The sequence below is a fragment of the Carassius auratus genome, unplaced genomic scaffold (genome assembly GCF_003368295.1).
Source record: "Carassius auratus strain Wakin unplaced genomic scaffold, ASM336829v1 scaf_tig00006772, whole genome shotgun sequence".
Classification (NCBI taxonomy): Eukaryota; Metazoa; Chordata; class Actinopteri; order Cypriniformes; family Cyprinidae; genus Carassius; species Carassius auratus.
In genome coordinates, this window is record NW_020523788.1 from 115,001 (window position 1) to 131,998 (window position 16,998).

Sequence of the window (16,998 nt, forward strand, 5' to 3'; positions counted from 1 at the left end):
GTTCACTGCAAAACTCAGACAGCTCCGTCAGGCCAAAGAAGATGCTTACGTGAAGGGGGACAATGTCTTGTATAAACAGGCTAAATACACATTGGAAAAGGAGATCAAAGTGGCAAAGAGGAATTATTCTGAAAAAATAAGGACTCAGTTCACTTCCAACGACTCCGCATCAGTGTGGAAAAGTCTAAAGAAGATCACCAATTACAAGACACCACCCCCCAGCACTGTAGAGAATCAACGACTGGCAGACGATCTGAACGAGTTTTACTGCAGGTTTGAAAGAACACCCATCACCTGCCCTGAACGCCTCCCCACACAACCATTCACACCCTTCACAACTCCTGCAACCAGCCCTGAATGCCTCTCCAAACTACCGTTCACACCATTAACAGCTCATGCAACCCATCCTGAACACCTCTCCAATCAAGCACTCTCACCATTCTCACCTCCTGCATCCCCCCTCTCCCCCACACCTGCAATTCAGATCAGCGAGGATGCGGTGCGCCAGGTCTTCCGGAAGCAGAAAAGGAAAAAAGCACCAGGCCCAGATTGTGTTACACCAGCCTGTCTGAAATCCTGTGCTGACCAGCTGGCCCCCATCTTCACACAGATCTTCAACAGATCGCTGGAGCTGTGCGAAGTCCCTTCATGCCTCAAACGTTCCACCATCATCCCCATCCCTAAGAAACCCAAAATTACAGGACTAAATGACTACAGGCCTGTGGCTCTAACGTCTGTAGTCATGAAGTCATTTGAAAAACTGGTGCTGGCCCACCTGAAGGACATCACTGGGCCCTTGCTGGATCCTCTTCAGTTTGCCTACAGAGCAAACAGGTCTGTGGACGATGCAGTAAACATTGGACTGCATTATGTTCTGCAACACCTAGACAGACCGGGGACTTATGTGAGGATCCTGTTTGTGGACTTCAGCTCGGCCTTCAACACGATCATCCCAAACCTCCTCCTGCCCAAACTAAATCAGCTCTCCGTGCCCACCTCCATCTGTCAGTGGATCAACAGCTTCCTGACAGACAGGCAGCAGCTAGTGAGGCTGGGAAAATACACATCCAGCACCCGTACAATCAGCACCGGAGTTCCCCAGGGCTGTGTTCTCTCCCCACTGCTCTTCTCCCTGTACACCAACGATTGCACATCTAAAGACCCCTCTGTCAAGCTCCTGAAGTTTGCAGACGACACCACACTCATCGGCCTCATTCAGGACGGTGACGAGTCTGCTTACAGACAGGTTAAAGAGCTGGCTGTCTGGTGCAGTCTCAACAACCTGGAGCTTAACACCCTCAAAACAGTGGAGATGATCGTGGACTTCAGGAGAGACCCCCCTGCACTCCCCCCACTCACCATCATGAACAGCACTGTGACTGCAGTGGAGTCATTCAGGTTCCTGGGCACCACTATCTCTCAGGACCTGAAGTGGGACATTCACATTGACTCCATCGTAAAAAAGGCCCAGCAGAGGTTGTACTTTCTCCGCCAGCTGAGGAAGTTTAACCTGCCACAGGAGCTGCTGAAACAGTTCTACTCCACCATCATTGAATCCATCCTCTGCACTTCAGTAACTGTCTGGTTCAGCTCAGCTTCTAAATCTGACCTCAGAAGACTACAGAGGGTAGTCCGGACTGCTGAGCGAATCATCGGTTCAACTCTCCCTTCTATTCAAGAACTGTACTTATCCAGAGTGAGAAAAAGGGCTGTCAAAATCACTCTGGACCCCTTACATCCAGCACACTCCCTCTTTGAACTGTTGCCATCTGGTCGACGCTACAGAGCACTGAGCACTAGAACGACCAGACACAGGACCAGTTTCTTCCCTCAGGCAATCCATCTTATGAACAGCTGACAATAACGGCGGACACACTACACTTTATATTTATATACACACACTTTATTTATCTAACACACATACTTAGTATACACTTAAATTTTGCACACAATATATATGTACATACATAACTTCACTTTGTAATATACCTGCCTACAATTGTCATTTGTATATTGTCATTCACTGTCTACATATTTGTATTTTTTATTCTTTTATTATGTGTTTTATGTTCTGTCGCTGTCATTCTGTTGTACTGCGGAGCTTCTGTCACGAAAACAAATTCCTCGTATGTGTAAATATACCTGGCAATAAAGCTCATTCTGATTCTGATTCTGATTCTGTGTGTGTGTGTGTGTGTGTGTGTGAGAGAGAGTGCGTGTGTGTGTGTGTGAGAGAGAGAGAGAGTGTGTGTGTGTGTGTGTGTGTTGAGAGAGAGAGAGAGATTTTGATTTTTGAAAAAAACTTTATCTACAATTTTAACAGTATCTTTTCACAATAAGCTGACCATATAATCCATTCAACACATTACACAGAGGATACTAAAACCTAATGAAATTACAAAGAAAAAAAAATCACCTTCACAAACTGCACACAAAGCACCATGACTGCACCATATCAATTCAAAGCTTGAAAGATCTCTCATAGTTTTATAAAACCGAAAATCAATCAAAACTTTAGATTTGATCAAAGTTAAAAAACATACATTCACATCATCGCTACACTTTTGTTCCACTCTATTTTTCCTGCTGATATAAATAGCCATTTTTGCTTGCCCTAAAATGAAATTCAACAGTTGACAGGTGAAACGTTTTTTCTGAAAGTACTTAAAACCCAAAATGAAAGTCTCAATACAAAAGGTTTCATCAAACCTACAAAACAATTCTTTTAATCTCACAAACAAAGGTTCTAATCTAAAACAATGCATGAAAGCATGAAAAACAGTCTCCCTTTGAAGACAGAAAGGGCAAGCAGAATCAACTTCTGGATTCAGCATCGAAATAAAAGAATTGACAGCAATGGCACCGTGGAGAATTCTCCATTGTATATCACCAAACCTTTTAGACAATGGTGGCTTATATAATGATCTCCATTCAGGTTTTACATCATTTCTCAATTTAAAAATAGAACGCCATGGTGTATCAGTTCTTTTTTCTAACATTTTCTTATTAAAAACCAAAACACAGGCTCTATACAGTTTTTTCCCTTCACTTGACAAAACAATCTAAGAGCATAGATTCACCTGATTCCAGCAAAAAACCCATACCTTCTTCAAGATTGGGTTTAATAATCAAACATGGAAATGGATCCTCAACATCAGGAGTACAAACCCCTGTAAAAAAGTAAAATGTTCTTCATCGACTGTAAAACATGATTTCAGTTTGACAAAAAAACGAGTTAATAAACGAACAGATCTGATTCCTAAATGATTGGATACAACATCCACATTTTCAAAATGAGGCCCAGTTAAAGTCAACAAATGTCCCAATGTAAAAACCTTGGATTTCTGAAATATGGTGCTGAACCCCGGCAAACAACAGTGAGTAGCAATGTCCAACCGGGCCCCAAGTATCAGTGGTTCCTGCAAGAGCCAGTGGAGAGAAAAAGAGTTCTCAGTCTTTTGAACACGAAAAAAACTCCACACCTTAAAAAGATTTCGATAGAAAGCAGGCAGTTCCGATAAATCCAATTTGGTTGGATCCATTAAAAAGCGGGATTTATCCAGTCCGAAATCCCCAATAGTGTGCAAAATGGTGCAGCTCGCAGCACGCCAGCTGAAATCTGTAGAACCATCAAGTAGTCTTTTTAAAAACTGTAACCGAAAAGCAGCCATTCTACTTTGTAAGTGAATCAAACCATGCCTGCCTTCATCTTTGGGGAGGTATAAAACACTTTGTGGGACCCAGTGCAGTTTGTCCCCAAAAAAAGTTGACTAGAGCAGCTTGAACTTCCGCTAAAAACTGTGGTGAAGGGTCTACACAGGCCAATCTATGCCAAAGTGAAGATGCCACTAAGTTATTGACAATGAGAGTTCGCCCCCTATAGGACATATTCGGTAACAACCATTTCCACTTATCCAAGCGCCCCTTAACTTTTTCCATCAGCCCCTCCCAATTTTTTGTAACACACTGTCATCCCCTAAATACACTCCTAAATATTTTATACCCCCACTCCCCCAACACAAACTATCAGGAAGGCAAGGTTTACCATCAGTCCATTGTCCCAACAATAAAGCATCACTTTTTTTCTAATTAACTCTTGCAGAAGACAACAGTCTAAATTCTTCAATTAAATTAAGTAAAATCTGCACATCACTTTGTCTTTTGATCATCACCACAATATCATCGGCATAGGCTGACAAACAAATCTTATTATTACAAACTGGTAAAAACAAACCACTTAATTGACCTCTTATCTGTTGAAGCAATAGCTCAATAGCCAAGGAATACAACATCCCAGACAAGGAGCAACCTTGTCTGATACCCCTGAGAACCTGAAAAGGAGCACATAAGCCACCATTTATTTTCAGCATACTCTCAACGTCACAATAGAGTACCCTAATCATGTCTATAAAATTTTTGCTAAAACCAAAAGCTGTTAGAGCATTCCACAAATATGAGTGCTCTACTTGGTCAAACGCCTTCTCCTGATCCAAAGATATCAAGCCACAGTCCAAATTTAACAATTTAGATATGTAAAAAATATCCAGAATTAGAGAAATATTATCGAATATAGATCTACCAGGGACACAGTATGTCTGATCCGGATGGATAACCTGACCCAACACTCCAGCCAATCTGTTACCCAATGCCTTAGAAAGTATTTTATAGTCACTACAGAGAAGCGAGACAGGGCGCCAGCTCTTAATATCTGTAAGGCCCCCTTTTTTTGGAAGAAGAGTGATCACCGCTGTTCTGCAACTCAATGGCAACCCACCCTTTGACAAGCTGTCTCAGTACCTCCAGCAGATCTACACCCAACTCCAACCAAAAAGCCTTACAGAAGTAAATCGGGAGGCCATCCACTCGTGGTGCCCTCCCAGACTCCATGCTTTGCAGGGCCTTATAGAGCTCTTCCAGGGTCAGCACTCCTTCAAGATCATTATTACCCTCCTCTGACACCTTTGGTAGGCTGTCAAGGAAAATGTGGTCCACACACCACTCTGACTTGAGCTCACTCCTATACAGATTTTGATAAAACTGTACTGCCCTTCCCCGAATATCAGCATGATCCAACAATAACACTCCATCTTCGGAGCGCAATCCATGAATAAAACGTTTCTGCCCATTCTTTTTTTCTAGATTGAAAAAGTATTGGGATGGTGCATCCATCTGGTCTACGCTTTGAAAGCGTGAACGGACCAGAGCCCCCTGTACTTTATGCCCCAGTAGATCAGCTTACTGAGCTTTCTTCTTTCAGCAGGCTTCTAAATAATGAATCTCACCTGTAGATTGAGCCAAATTTTCTAATTCAATTATCTCTTTCCAAAAACCCTAAAGAACGAGTCAACTCCTTAGTAAAGTTATGAGTATACTGTTGAGTAAATTGTCTTATTTTTACCTTACCAACATCCCACCACTGTTGCAATGAATGAAAAGAAGACTTCTTTGTTCTGTGAGTTTCCCAGAAATACTTAAATGATTCCTTAAAAAAACTATCATTTAACAAATTAGTATTAAAATGCCAGTATGCGCTTTTTGGTTTTATTGAGCTTAAAATAAGCTTACAGTGAACCATACTGTGATCTGTAAAACTTACTGGTGTTATATAACATTTATTGAAAATACTAAGATGGTGATTAAAACTGTAAAATCTGTCCAGCCTAGCTAATGACATAACATTATCACGTGTGTGAACCCAAGTGTACTGTCTCTCATTATTATTTAAAGATCTCCAAACATCACATAAATCATACTTTTTAATGATATGAATAGGACGTTTACGTGAAGCCAAATGAGGCTCAATGTGATTTCGATCTAAATTATGCTCAGTACAATTGAAATCACCACCTAGGAACAAGAAGTCTTCAACAGTTTTGTAGAGTTGAACACAGTATGTCTAAAAAAACCATTCTTTCAACTGGTGCAGTTGGAACATAAACACAAATAAAAATAAACACATAACTTTCAATAACAGCTCTAACTTTTAAAAGTCTACATTTTACTATTTCATCAACAATCATAATAAATAAGACTAAAATTCTTTGTGAATAAAATGGCAACTCCCCCACTTATTGAGGGGTTATGGCTTAACACAGGGATGCCATCAAACTCCCTCGCCCAGTCAGCAGCATTTTTCAAGTCACTGTGAGTTTCTTGCAACAAAACGACAAAAAAAACGACATCAATATCTTTCTGTTTAATTAATTCATATATCGTAGCTTTTTTTCTAGAATCTCTTGCACCGTTAACATTCAAAGTAGCTACATGAACTTCACTCATAAAAAAGAAAAAAGAAAAGAAAAAAAAAACACCCAAAAGCCAAAAAAACATCAGCCATTCTACTTTTAAAATGAACTCTCTGCCATTAGGCTTCTTGCTTTTTCAGCAAACTGTTTGACATCAGGAAAATATTCCTGCACGTGCACACCACTTTTATTTTTTGTTAATTTAAGGAATAACTTCATATCATCAAGTCCGTAATCCCGACCAATGAACTCCCCCTGAGAAAGCGTCATACTAGAGTCAGAAGACCCACTATCACTTTCTGTATCCTGATCCACATCGTCTTGCACTTCACTCGTTTTACTTATTTTGGCATCAAATGTTTTTTTAATCATCTTCCTTTTATGAGGCGTTTTGAAAAAATGCTCTTCCTCCTCACAATCCGTCACACATGCTTCTTGCAATATCACCAAACTGTTCTCTAAAGCACTTTCATTTTGCTGATCTCCTTTATCCTGAGAAAACTGTGCCACGCTCGGTAAATCTTTCACATTAGCCTCCGGAATGTTTCGGCGCATATTGTGCCCGAGTATTCACACTGCAGTGATGTGGAAGTAACAACACTCTCACCGCCACAGCCGAGCTCGGCCCCTGCAACACCTCCTCAGCTGTGTCTGCAACACCATCACCCCCAGTACTTTCATTAACTACGTTTGTTTCCCTTTCTGAATTTTTTTCAGGACAATTGCGAATTAAATGTCCAGATTTACCGCAAAAAAAAAAACACTTAGATTTCGCGGTAGTGACAAAAATGACATATTTAAAGTTGTCAATTCGAAAATTTAGCGTCATGTCTAGCTCAACATCATCCTGAATAATCATATATGTGAAACACCTGAACAAAACAATGTGTTTCAACAGAGGTGGTCCGCTATTGATTGGAATCTTTTTAATCGGAGATACCAATTTTCCATATCGATAATAAATTTGCAGTATTGATGGAGCACTTGAAGATGGGTCATTTGGTCGACTGGTAAACGATGAGCACAAGGCACCAAATTGCAGAATGAAGTTGATCGAAGCAGAAGGGAAGCCACATCTCCGCCTTTTTGCACGGAAGGAAATTACAGCAGGAACTGAAATCACCTATGACTATATGACTATGGTGGGAAAGAATGGCCCTGGCGTAAAGAGGTGGGTCATTTTGATTTTTTCCCTATGAAGTGGTGTCAAGATTTAAAGCCTATACATCTAGACATCTTTATAACAATGAAATCATCTTTGTCTTAATCGCTACTGTGTGTTAAGCTGTGTGAGTTTCATGATGCCACAGAGATTACACAAATACCAATAGGGGAAGGATGAAGTGCTTTATTCAGCAGAAATCATAAACATGAGTAAGTCTCTTTTTATTTATTTATATACTTGTACTAATTTTCACATAACGTGTAAACATTTTACTAGTTAGACTTTTTCCAAATACTTTTTCCAAACTATAATTCCTGACTAAATGTATAATCAAGTGAAAGATTATGAAGTTTCAATAACAATATACATTACTATACCATTCAAAAGCTTAATGTAAATAATATAAATGTAACAAATAGATAACTGTAACAAATGTAAAAACAATGCTTTTCTTTCAATTTATTCCCCCTAAAAACCCAGAAAAAAATTCTCAGCTGATAATGATAATGATCATAATATATCATAATAATGATGATAATAATAACAATAAATGTTTTTTTTTTTTTTTGTAGAAAATAAGATTGTTAAAAGGATTTCTGAAGGATTGTGTGACTGCAGTAATGATGCAAAAAATTTGTTTGAAAGTCAGCTTTGATTGTTCCTAATAAACTGTTTAACTGCTCCCCCAAGTGGATATTAAATTATGTTGTGGGATAATTAAATATATTCTAAATAAACTACAAACATAAAATTATATAGATTTATTTTGTTCTCACATTCTTTCTTGTAACTCCTCCCTCTCAGTGACACACAGCTGAATGAGAGGCTCATTATGCAGCTCATTATGTGGGCCTTTGTCTTCTCAGGTGTAAATCACAATGATATTCATGATAGTTGACGCCTACTCGCATATGACTTTTACCAACAAAAAGTGTCATAGAAAATTTAAATCAATATATTGTTTTCTGTAAGTGAGTAAACAAGATGATTTTCACATAATTTAGAAAGAAAAATTATAGGCTACAAGCTCCAGTTCTCAACAATCCCTGGAACCAATTTTATGTATGTGTTTTATGGCCTTATTCAAGTGATTTAACATTTTTAGTTTTTCACTAACCATGCATAACATTTTTTTTCTCAAAAATACAATCATGTACATTAGGGGTGTAACGGTTCACAAAATTCACGGTTCGGTTAGATACGATACACTGGTGTCACGGTTCGGTTCGGTACGGTTCGGTACGTTTTAGATACAGCAAAAAGAAAAAGATAAATTTCCTTGATTTTTTTATTTTTTATTTTATTTATTAAAACTAACAAAGTATGTTTTTTTTTTTTACATTGAACAATGATGGAGCTATTCTTTATCCATCTTCTATGTTGTTTTCTTAGCAGCATACTGTATAAAACAAAATAACTCCTTAAAATAATAAAATAATAAAAATAAATGTAATATTGTTGTAGTAGTTATGAACAAATACAAAGATGTAACTCTTTTTATATGGAACTCTATAACTCCTTATATTGAGTGTGTTTTTACTCAATCGGTTCTCTATAGGGCTTATGTTTTTTGGAACAAAGCAGGAATTACTGTCTGGCTGAAATGGGCTCGTGAAGGAATATTGTAACGGGGCTCAATTACATTAAGAATGTTCTTAAAACCTGCGTTTTCCACTACAGAGTAAGGTCTCGTATCCGCAGCTATAGCATAAATGCACCATTCGCTGCGGTGATGTCCATAGTACGGAGCCCGGGACGTCACCTGTAGGAGAAAAAAAATCAATCCGTGGCGACGGTTTTGCAATCCGTCCCCTCAGTTTATAAACCGTACTCACGAATTCATAAACTGTTCCCTCGGTTTAACAAACCGTGCCCACCAAATTCCAATCCGTGCACTCAGATTTTGTAAACCGTACCCTCGGTTTTTGAAAAAATTCCATTATTATACAGTAGCCTAACATAAACATATAAGTTGGTGGTTTTTTTTTCTTCAGGGGTGTCAGGGGCGTTGCCTGTTACGTCGTTTGGGTTATTGGGCTACCTTGTTGAACGCATAACTAGGGGTGGGCGATATCTCGATATTTAAAATATATCGAGATATTTTTTAAACACGATATGGATTTTGACATATCGTATATATCGATATATTGTTTATATTCTGATTCCGCCACTTTGCTTGTTTGCCTTCCCTGTGCTGTGCTCGCCCCCGCTCGCTCGCCCCCCGCCTCCTTGATTTTGTCCCCTCTCAACCTCGCGTGTAGAGAACTAGTCAAAAAAAAAAAAAAAAAAGACAACTGGCTCCATTATATGGCGAAAGGCTGGCAGATGTCTACTGTAGGGCCCAATGAAACGCGGATGGAATCACGGAATCCAGTCATAAAAATGGAATTTACAGTTTAACGCGGAATGTCACGGAATTGGTCAAATTTTAAATGAATTAATCAAAAGTCGGTCATGCACTTACATCAAATCGCGAAATGGACTAATATCTGCAAATATTAACCCGGAAAAGTCTATTTAAATATGAATCCTGCATGTTCTGCGTGTCTGTGTCAACGAATGGAGCAGAAGCGCGTCTTCATTCATTAAACACGGAAGCTCGCATAACGCTCGCGCTGATTTCATTGTCTTTCCTCTCTCTAAATAAAGACGTGAACACATGAGGAACATCTCCAGAACTGCACTGAGAGTCACTTCATGAGCATCTGACCGTTTGATTTGAGTAAGACTAGCTCATATCACATCATAGACTGTGGTATCACATACACAGAACTGTGAAGGTAAACCCGTCAAAATAAAAGTATTTGACAGAAATCTATTACTATTGTACAGCAGAATGTAGATAGCCCACTACTACTACTATTAAAATGAAACGAACATAATTTTATAAGGAATAATCACACAACATTTCTCCCATGTTTTATTTTTAATAGTAAATCCCCTTTGTTTACCAAAAAATAAAGTTTAATAATTAAAAGATAAATTAAATGAATGTTTTATGCCTTCATTTGATAATCAGAAAAATGTAAATACACAGAATTTCTGAAGGGAAAAAAACATTTCACATAAGGCTATTTTAAGAATTGTTTTTAACTAATTAAGTTGTTTTTATGCATTTAAATAATTGCACATGCTAAAACACAGAATTAGGTAACAATAAAACATATGGTGAAGAAAAAAATAAAATGTTTCATAGGCCCCTTAACATGTAATATTTGCCATATTTGTTTTTGAAGTAGTTTTTTGTGGGTTATTTTTCCTGTAAAGATATCGAGATATATATCGTATATCGAGATATAGCAAAATATATCGAGATATATTTTTTGCTCCATATCGCCCAGCCCTACGCATAACATTATATTTCACACACCTTTTTTATTTTCCAAATTTAATTAATTAGTCCAACGAACCATTCGGTACGGTTCAATACGAATACGCGTATCGTTACACCCCTAATGTAAATACATGCTGAACACATATTATTATAGCCCAGATTGTGCTGATTACAGTGAGATTAGACTTTACTCATTTAGATGTTTATAAGAAACTGAAAAAAGCACAAATGTCATGACAAAACTTCTCCAGGCCAAAAAAATTTCTCCAAAAATACCATTAGACTCCAGAGGCTTAATTAAGACATTTAAAACAAGCAGGGCTGTAACATAACCCATTAAAAAATGCACACCAGGTCTACACCGGAGACAAGTGGAAGGATGCAACAAAATACAACAGAGGCCAGTGATGGATACACTGGACACGATCCCCATCAGTTATCTGATGCTCGTTCTGTTTATGATGAAATGTTCTGACACTGTGTTCAGATGATTTGACACTAGTGTGATGTCATCAAGTTTAGACACACTTTTAGCACAGTGGGGCACGGATGACAACTCTCGCATCCGGTGTAGACACAGAAATATGCTATCGCCCAGCACTAAAAGCAAGTAAAGAAGGCTCCCTTTAAAATCACTTATGTTGTCAGTTAATGGAGCTCTTTTTTACATCATGTGTATTTTGTTGATTATAATGAGAGAACTTGAGTTTAATCGTGAGGACGTTTAATTAATCCACCCATTCTTTAGAGTTTCAAAGAATTAGCTAAATCGTGCAGGTTTAATTTATTAGTTTCTTGTTTTAGGCTAATTAGCCAAAAATAATGTGAATGAAATTATGCAGTGCTTCATGTTTAAACATGCAACACTTTCTTAATCAGTTTACAGACAAATGTCTTTTTTTCCAAGAAGTGATCTGTCAAAATAAAGGACAGGTAACAAATAACAAAAATGCATGTTGTTTTATTAAAGGAATTTTAAAATATAAATTAAAATATAGGCATAATATATTAAAATATTGACATTGCATATTAATCCATGAAGCCAACCCCCCTAAAATAGGCTACCACTTTTAATGCTCCGATGCAAAGTAAACCACAATTTCTTTTGAATAATATAACGCATAATTAATATAATATAAATAATACTGCACACCTTTTAAATGTCAAATCTTAAATATGGTTTAAATCCATGTAGCTTAGAGAAAATATAATCACAGGCTCAGGCACAGGCTTGACATTTATTCTGCTTGAATTCGTTCTAAGAAATGCACATTATATATATATATACAGTACAGACCAAAAGTTTGGAAACATTACTATTTTAATGTTTTTGAAAGAAGTTTCTTCTGCTCATCAAGCCTGCATTTATTTGATCAAAAATACAGATTTTTTTTTATATTGTGATATATTATTACAATTTAAAGTAATTGTTTTTAAATTTATTATACTTTAAATTATCATTTATTTCTGTGATGCAAAGCTGAATTTTTAGGATCATTATCACATGATCCTTTAGAAATCATTCTAATATGATGATTCATTATCAAAGTTGGAAACAGTTCTGCTGCTTAATATTTTTTCAGAACATGTGATACTTTTTAGGATACTTTGATGAATAAGAAAGTAAAAAAAAAAAAAAAGAAGCTATGTTTTTAAAATATAAATATTTTACTTCTTTTTAATACTAATACTAATACTTCTTTTTAAATAAAATCAATACTTTTATTCAGCAAGGATGTGTTAAATTGATAAAAGTGATAGTAAAGAAAATATATTATTAGAATATATATTATTAGAATTTTTTTTATTATTTTGAATAAATGCAGTTCTTTTTAATCTTTTATTCATCAAATATATTAGACAGCAGAACTGTTTCCAACACTCATAATAAATCAGAATATTAGAATGATTCTAAATGATCATGTGATAGACTGGATGTTACATGTGACACTGAAGGCTGGAGAATGATGCTGAAAATTCAGCTTTGCATCACAGGAATAAATTATTTTTTAAGTATATTCAAATAGAAAACTATTATTTTAAGTTATAATAATATTTCACAATATTACAGTTTTTTTTTGTATTTTTGATCAGATAAATGCAGGCTTGATGAGCAGAAGAAAATTATTTCAAAAACATTAAAAATAGTAATGTTTCCAAACTTTTGGTCTGTACTGTATACATATATATATATATATATATATATACACACTCACAGTGGGTGGCCATCCAAAACGGTAGTTCTACCACCGCCGCCGCGTCTGCAAAGTGCATTAGCATATTTTGACCACTGAGTGGCGCTTTAATCACAAGTTTTCAAAAAAGCGCATAAAAAGAAAAACACTCTAGGCTAATTAAAATATTTAATATTCACATATGAAAGTTTAGTCCTTATGAAGATATGTCATTTCTTAAAACTAATTCAAATCTATGAGTCTGTGCTTATATTTTCTCTACACCATATTTTAGATTTGACACATTTAAATAGTTTGAAGTATTATTTAGATAATATTAATTATGTGTTATATTATTCAGAAGAAATTGTGGTTTACTTTGCATCGGAGCATAAAAAGTTGTAGCCTATAGTGAGCTAGGCTTGCGTGTTTTATGAATTATTTTCTTTATTTTAGTAAAACGTGAGGCACTGTATAATATCGCTCCCAATATTAAGGCCTAATTAAAACAAGAAACAAATAAATTAAATCTGCACAATTTAAATAAATCTTTGAAACTTAAAAGAATGGATGGATTAATAAAACGTCCTCACGATTAAACTAAAGTTCTCTCTCATTATCATCAACAAAATGCACACTAAGTAAAAAAGAGCTTCATTAATTAACAACTTCAATGATTTTAAAGGGAGTCTTCTTTACTTGCTTTCATATAATTTAATTAAAGTAAAAATAAATAAAATTAAGAACAAAATTGCAGCCACATTTAAATACAGGCTTGTATAATATTCCTTAAATTATTAAATTATCAGAGTGCAAGATCAGCATTTATTCTTATTTGTCCACATATTTTAATTATATATTCATTCATTACAAATTTTGTTTGGTTTTATTTTGGATAATTGCATGTAAAAAAAATATTTACTTTGTAATGCATATGGTAAATGTGAATTATTATTCAAATTCAAGTGTTTGTGTAAAAATTATTCATTATAATTATCACTAGTGTCCTTGTTTGTCACGGTTCCTGGATCGACACTGGGCTGTGTTCTATTCAGAGATCATCACTAGTGTCCTTGTTTGTTCTATTCAGAGATCATCACTAGTGTTCTTGTTTGTTCTATTCAGAGATCATCACTAGTGTTCTTGTTTGTTCTATTCAGAGATCATCACTAGTGTCCTTGTTTGTTCTATTCAGAGATCATCACTAGTGTTCTTGTTTGTTCTATTCAGAGATCATCACTAGTGTTCTTGTTTGTTCTATTCAGAGATCATCACTAGTGTCCTTGTTTGTCACGGTTCCTGGATAAACACTGGGCTGTGTTCTATTCAGAGATCATCACTAGTGTTCTTGTTTGTTCTATTCAGAGATCATCACTAGTGTTCTTGTTTGTCACTGTTCCTGGATCGACACTGGGCTGTGTTCTATTCAGAGATCATCACTAGTGTCCTTGTTTGTCACGGTTCCTGGATAAACACTGGGCTGTGTTCTATTCAGAGATCATCACTAGTGTTCTCGTTAGTCACAGTTCCTGGATCGACACTGGGCTGTGTTCTTTTCAGAGGAGATCATCACTAGTGTTCTTGTTTACATCGACACTGGGCTGTGTTCTGTGTCTGTGTTCAAAAAATTTACTCAAGTAAATGTAACAAACTAAATGTAACTCGTTACTACCCACCTCTGTGTATGTTTATCTAATTGACAAAAAAAAAAAAATATTATGTCTTTCAATTAGCTAAGAAATAATATACACTGCTGGACAATAACCATTATTTTGTATACTATAGTATTTTTTACTATATAGTACAGTTTTATGATTGTGATTCAGAGATCATCACTATGATTCAGCTTAGCTACAGTAATAACTGGATGTATTCCTCTATATTAGGGATTTGCTGTCAAGTCATAAGTTATTTATTCTGTGAGTCTGTTTTGGACTATCAGTGCAAGAGCGCCCTCCAGCTTCGTGTATGAATGAAACAGACACTGCAGCAGAGTGTTGAGTGCTCCATCAAGTTCATGTTTTGAATATGAATAAAACATATCCAAAACGATGTGACTATCTTGTCTCTTTTAATTTAAAACTAGATTTATTCACACTGGCCCTTGAAAATGTCTGTGTGAACACACTTCAGAGAGCAGGGAAAGATTGTAGGTTTTTTCAAAAGTGATCGTTACTGAAAACGGTTCTCATCAATGCACGCTTCCTGATAAAAAAAACAACATAAATAAAAATTAAAAAACCTTCATTTTACACAACTTCTTTACTGTTCAAGCATTGGACTTCCTTTGTGTTACAGAGACATAGATTAAGCGTGGCGAATTATGCTCACTTGCTGGATTGTCACCACAGGACTGTAATTTTTTAAACACCCCGTGCTTGTCTGAACACGGTGAGGGTCTAGTGATGAACTTTTACTATTATTCTATAGCAATTTTGAGGTGCAACTATATCAAATACTGCTAGCAAACCCCACCACTATAGTTTTGGTGTATCGTCCTACCACACAAGACAGAATTTCTTAACGATTTGCTGCATTTGTGGGGGATCTTGTTACTGCTCATGATAAAATATTGCTTTTGAGGGATTTTAATATTCATGTTTGTTGCACATCCAAAAGTTTATTCCTGGAGTTTTGAGTTCCTGATGTTATTGAGTCATTTGACATTGTTCAGTGGGTTTCTGACCAAACGCATTTAGTCCATACTCTGGACTTTGTTTTTAACTCATGGACTATATGTATCGGACATTTCAACCATTTCTGATCACATGCCTTTTTTTTCAGGTTTCTTTATCCCTCCTTTATCATTTCTTTATGAGTGTGTCAAAAATTAAGTAGTCCTGCGAACCTGTATTGTCATAACTACTAGTCCTACTCGAGAAAATGGTTCAAGCTATTTCACTGTCAACAGTGAAGATTAACTAAAAATGCTGATAGCCTATTTATCTTTTAAAGGGTCCTATGTTGAATTCAGAAACCCTTGTTATTAGAGACACTGTTGGCTGTTAAGTGAGCTGAGGCCAGCAGCTTAATGCTCACTGTGTCGAGTGGGGCGGGGCCGAGGGATGTGGGAACGAGCGAGGCTGGTGGAGTTATTGGGAAATCTGCGACACCTGCAACCCACCACGGTTCTCGAGTCCCACAGAGGAGATGGAAGGATATAAAACTGGAGCGACGACAGTGAAGGACGAGAGAGGACCAGGCCTGGGCCTATTTTATGTTTTGGCTTTTATTTGTGCGCGTCAGTCTCCGTGAGGGGCTGACGCGCTGTTTTGTGTTTATTTTTGTAATTAAAGTTTAATTTTGATTGTGCGTCAGATCCCGCCTCCTTCTTCCCGATGAATATGAAGATTTTATTATTACACTCACGTTCTTGCGCACACTCCAAAGTAACGCGAGCGAGCAGTCAGATGAGATGAGGTTCATTAAATTTACACTAATATGATAGTTTCCCTCGGATTTTCCAAGCAAATCTTTGAGTTCTTCATATAAAAATTTGTTTACAGTCCTCATTTTTAAAGTTTCATTATGTGCTTTTCATACATTGACAATAAAAAGCAATTTATACTTGAAAAATCTTTCATAAATCCGCTTTAACATTTTTATTTTGTCCAAAGAAACAAGTGGCTAACTCCAGCTAGCAAGCTAACATCATGTGTCAGCTAGCAAGCAAAGTTCTAGAGCAGTTGTTATATTATGGAGTGGAAATGATAAATGAGACAACGAATGATCCTCTGCTGCCATCTAGTGGTTATAGTGGCAATATCATGACATGGGCTTTATCACTTTTTCGACCCTGATGAGTTTGTATCCTTCCATGCCCAAGTTAGTTAATGGTCTTTTGGTCATTGACTAACAGAACGTTTTCTGTGGGAGTTACTGTTAGGGGCTAGAATACAGGGGAGCACCAACACAGATCTTGCATGAGAATGAGTTGAGTGTTTGCTGTGTTTGGATCCGGTCTGAGAAAAACATGCATTTGATCCAAGACATTTATAACACAATAACAATCACTAAAGTTGTGAGTGTGGGTGAGTGTGATTTCACCAAGTACAACATGTCCCTGGATTAACATCCTTG

At 36.6% G+C, this 16,998-nt stretch overlaps 1 protein-coding gene across 3 annotated transcripts in view; it reads right to left on the reverse strand.

Moving 5' to 3' along the window:
* The window catches only part of LOC113071281 (stonustoxin subunit beta-like), a 67,975-nt gene that overhangs the window by 8,921 nt on the left and 42,056 nt on the right, over positions 1 to 16,998 (reverse strand). Inside the window, exon 5 of one of the 3 annotated variants that reach the window (XM_026244645.1) lies at positions 2,251 to 3,419. The exons of 1 other annotated variant lie outside the window; for it this stretch is intronic. In XM_026244645.1, coding sequence (XP_026100430.1) covers positions 3,418 to 3,419 — 2 coding nt within the window. In that variant the 3' untranslated portion in view covers positions 2,251 to 3,417. Of the gene's footprint in view, positions 1 to 2,250; positions 3,420 to 13,961; positions 14,533 to 16,998 lie in introns of those variants that run through there. One more of the 3 variants, XM_026244644.1, reaches the window with a different exon arrangement.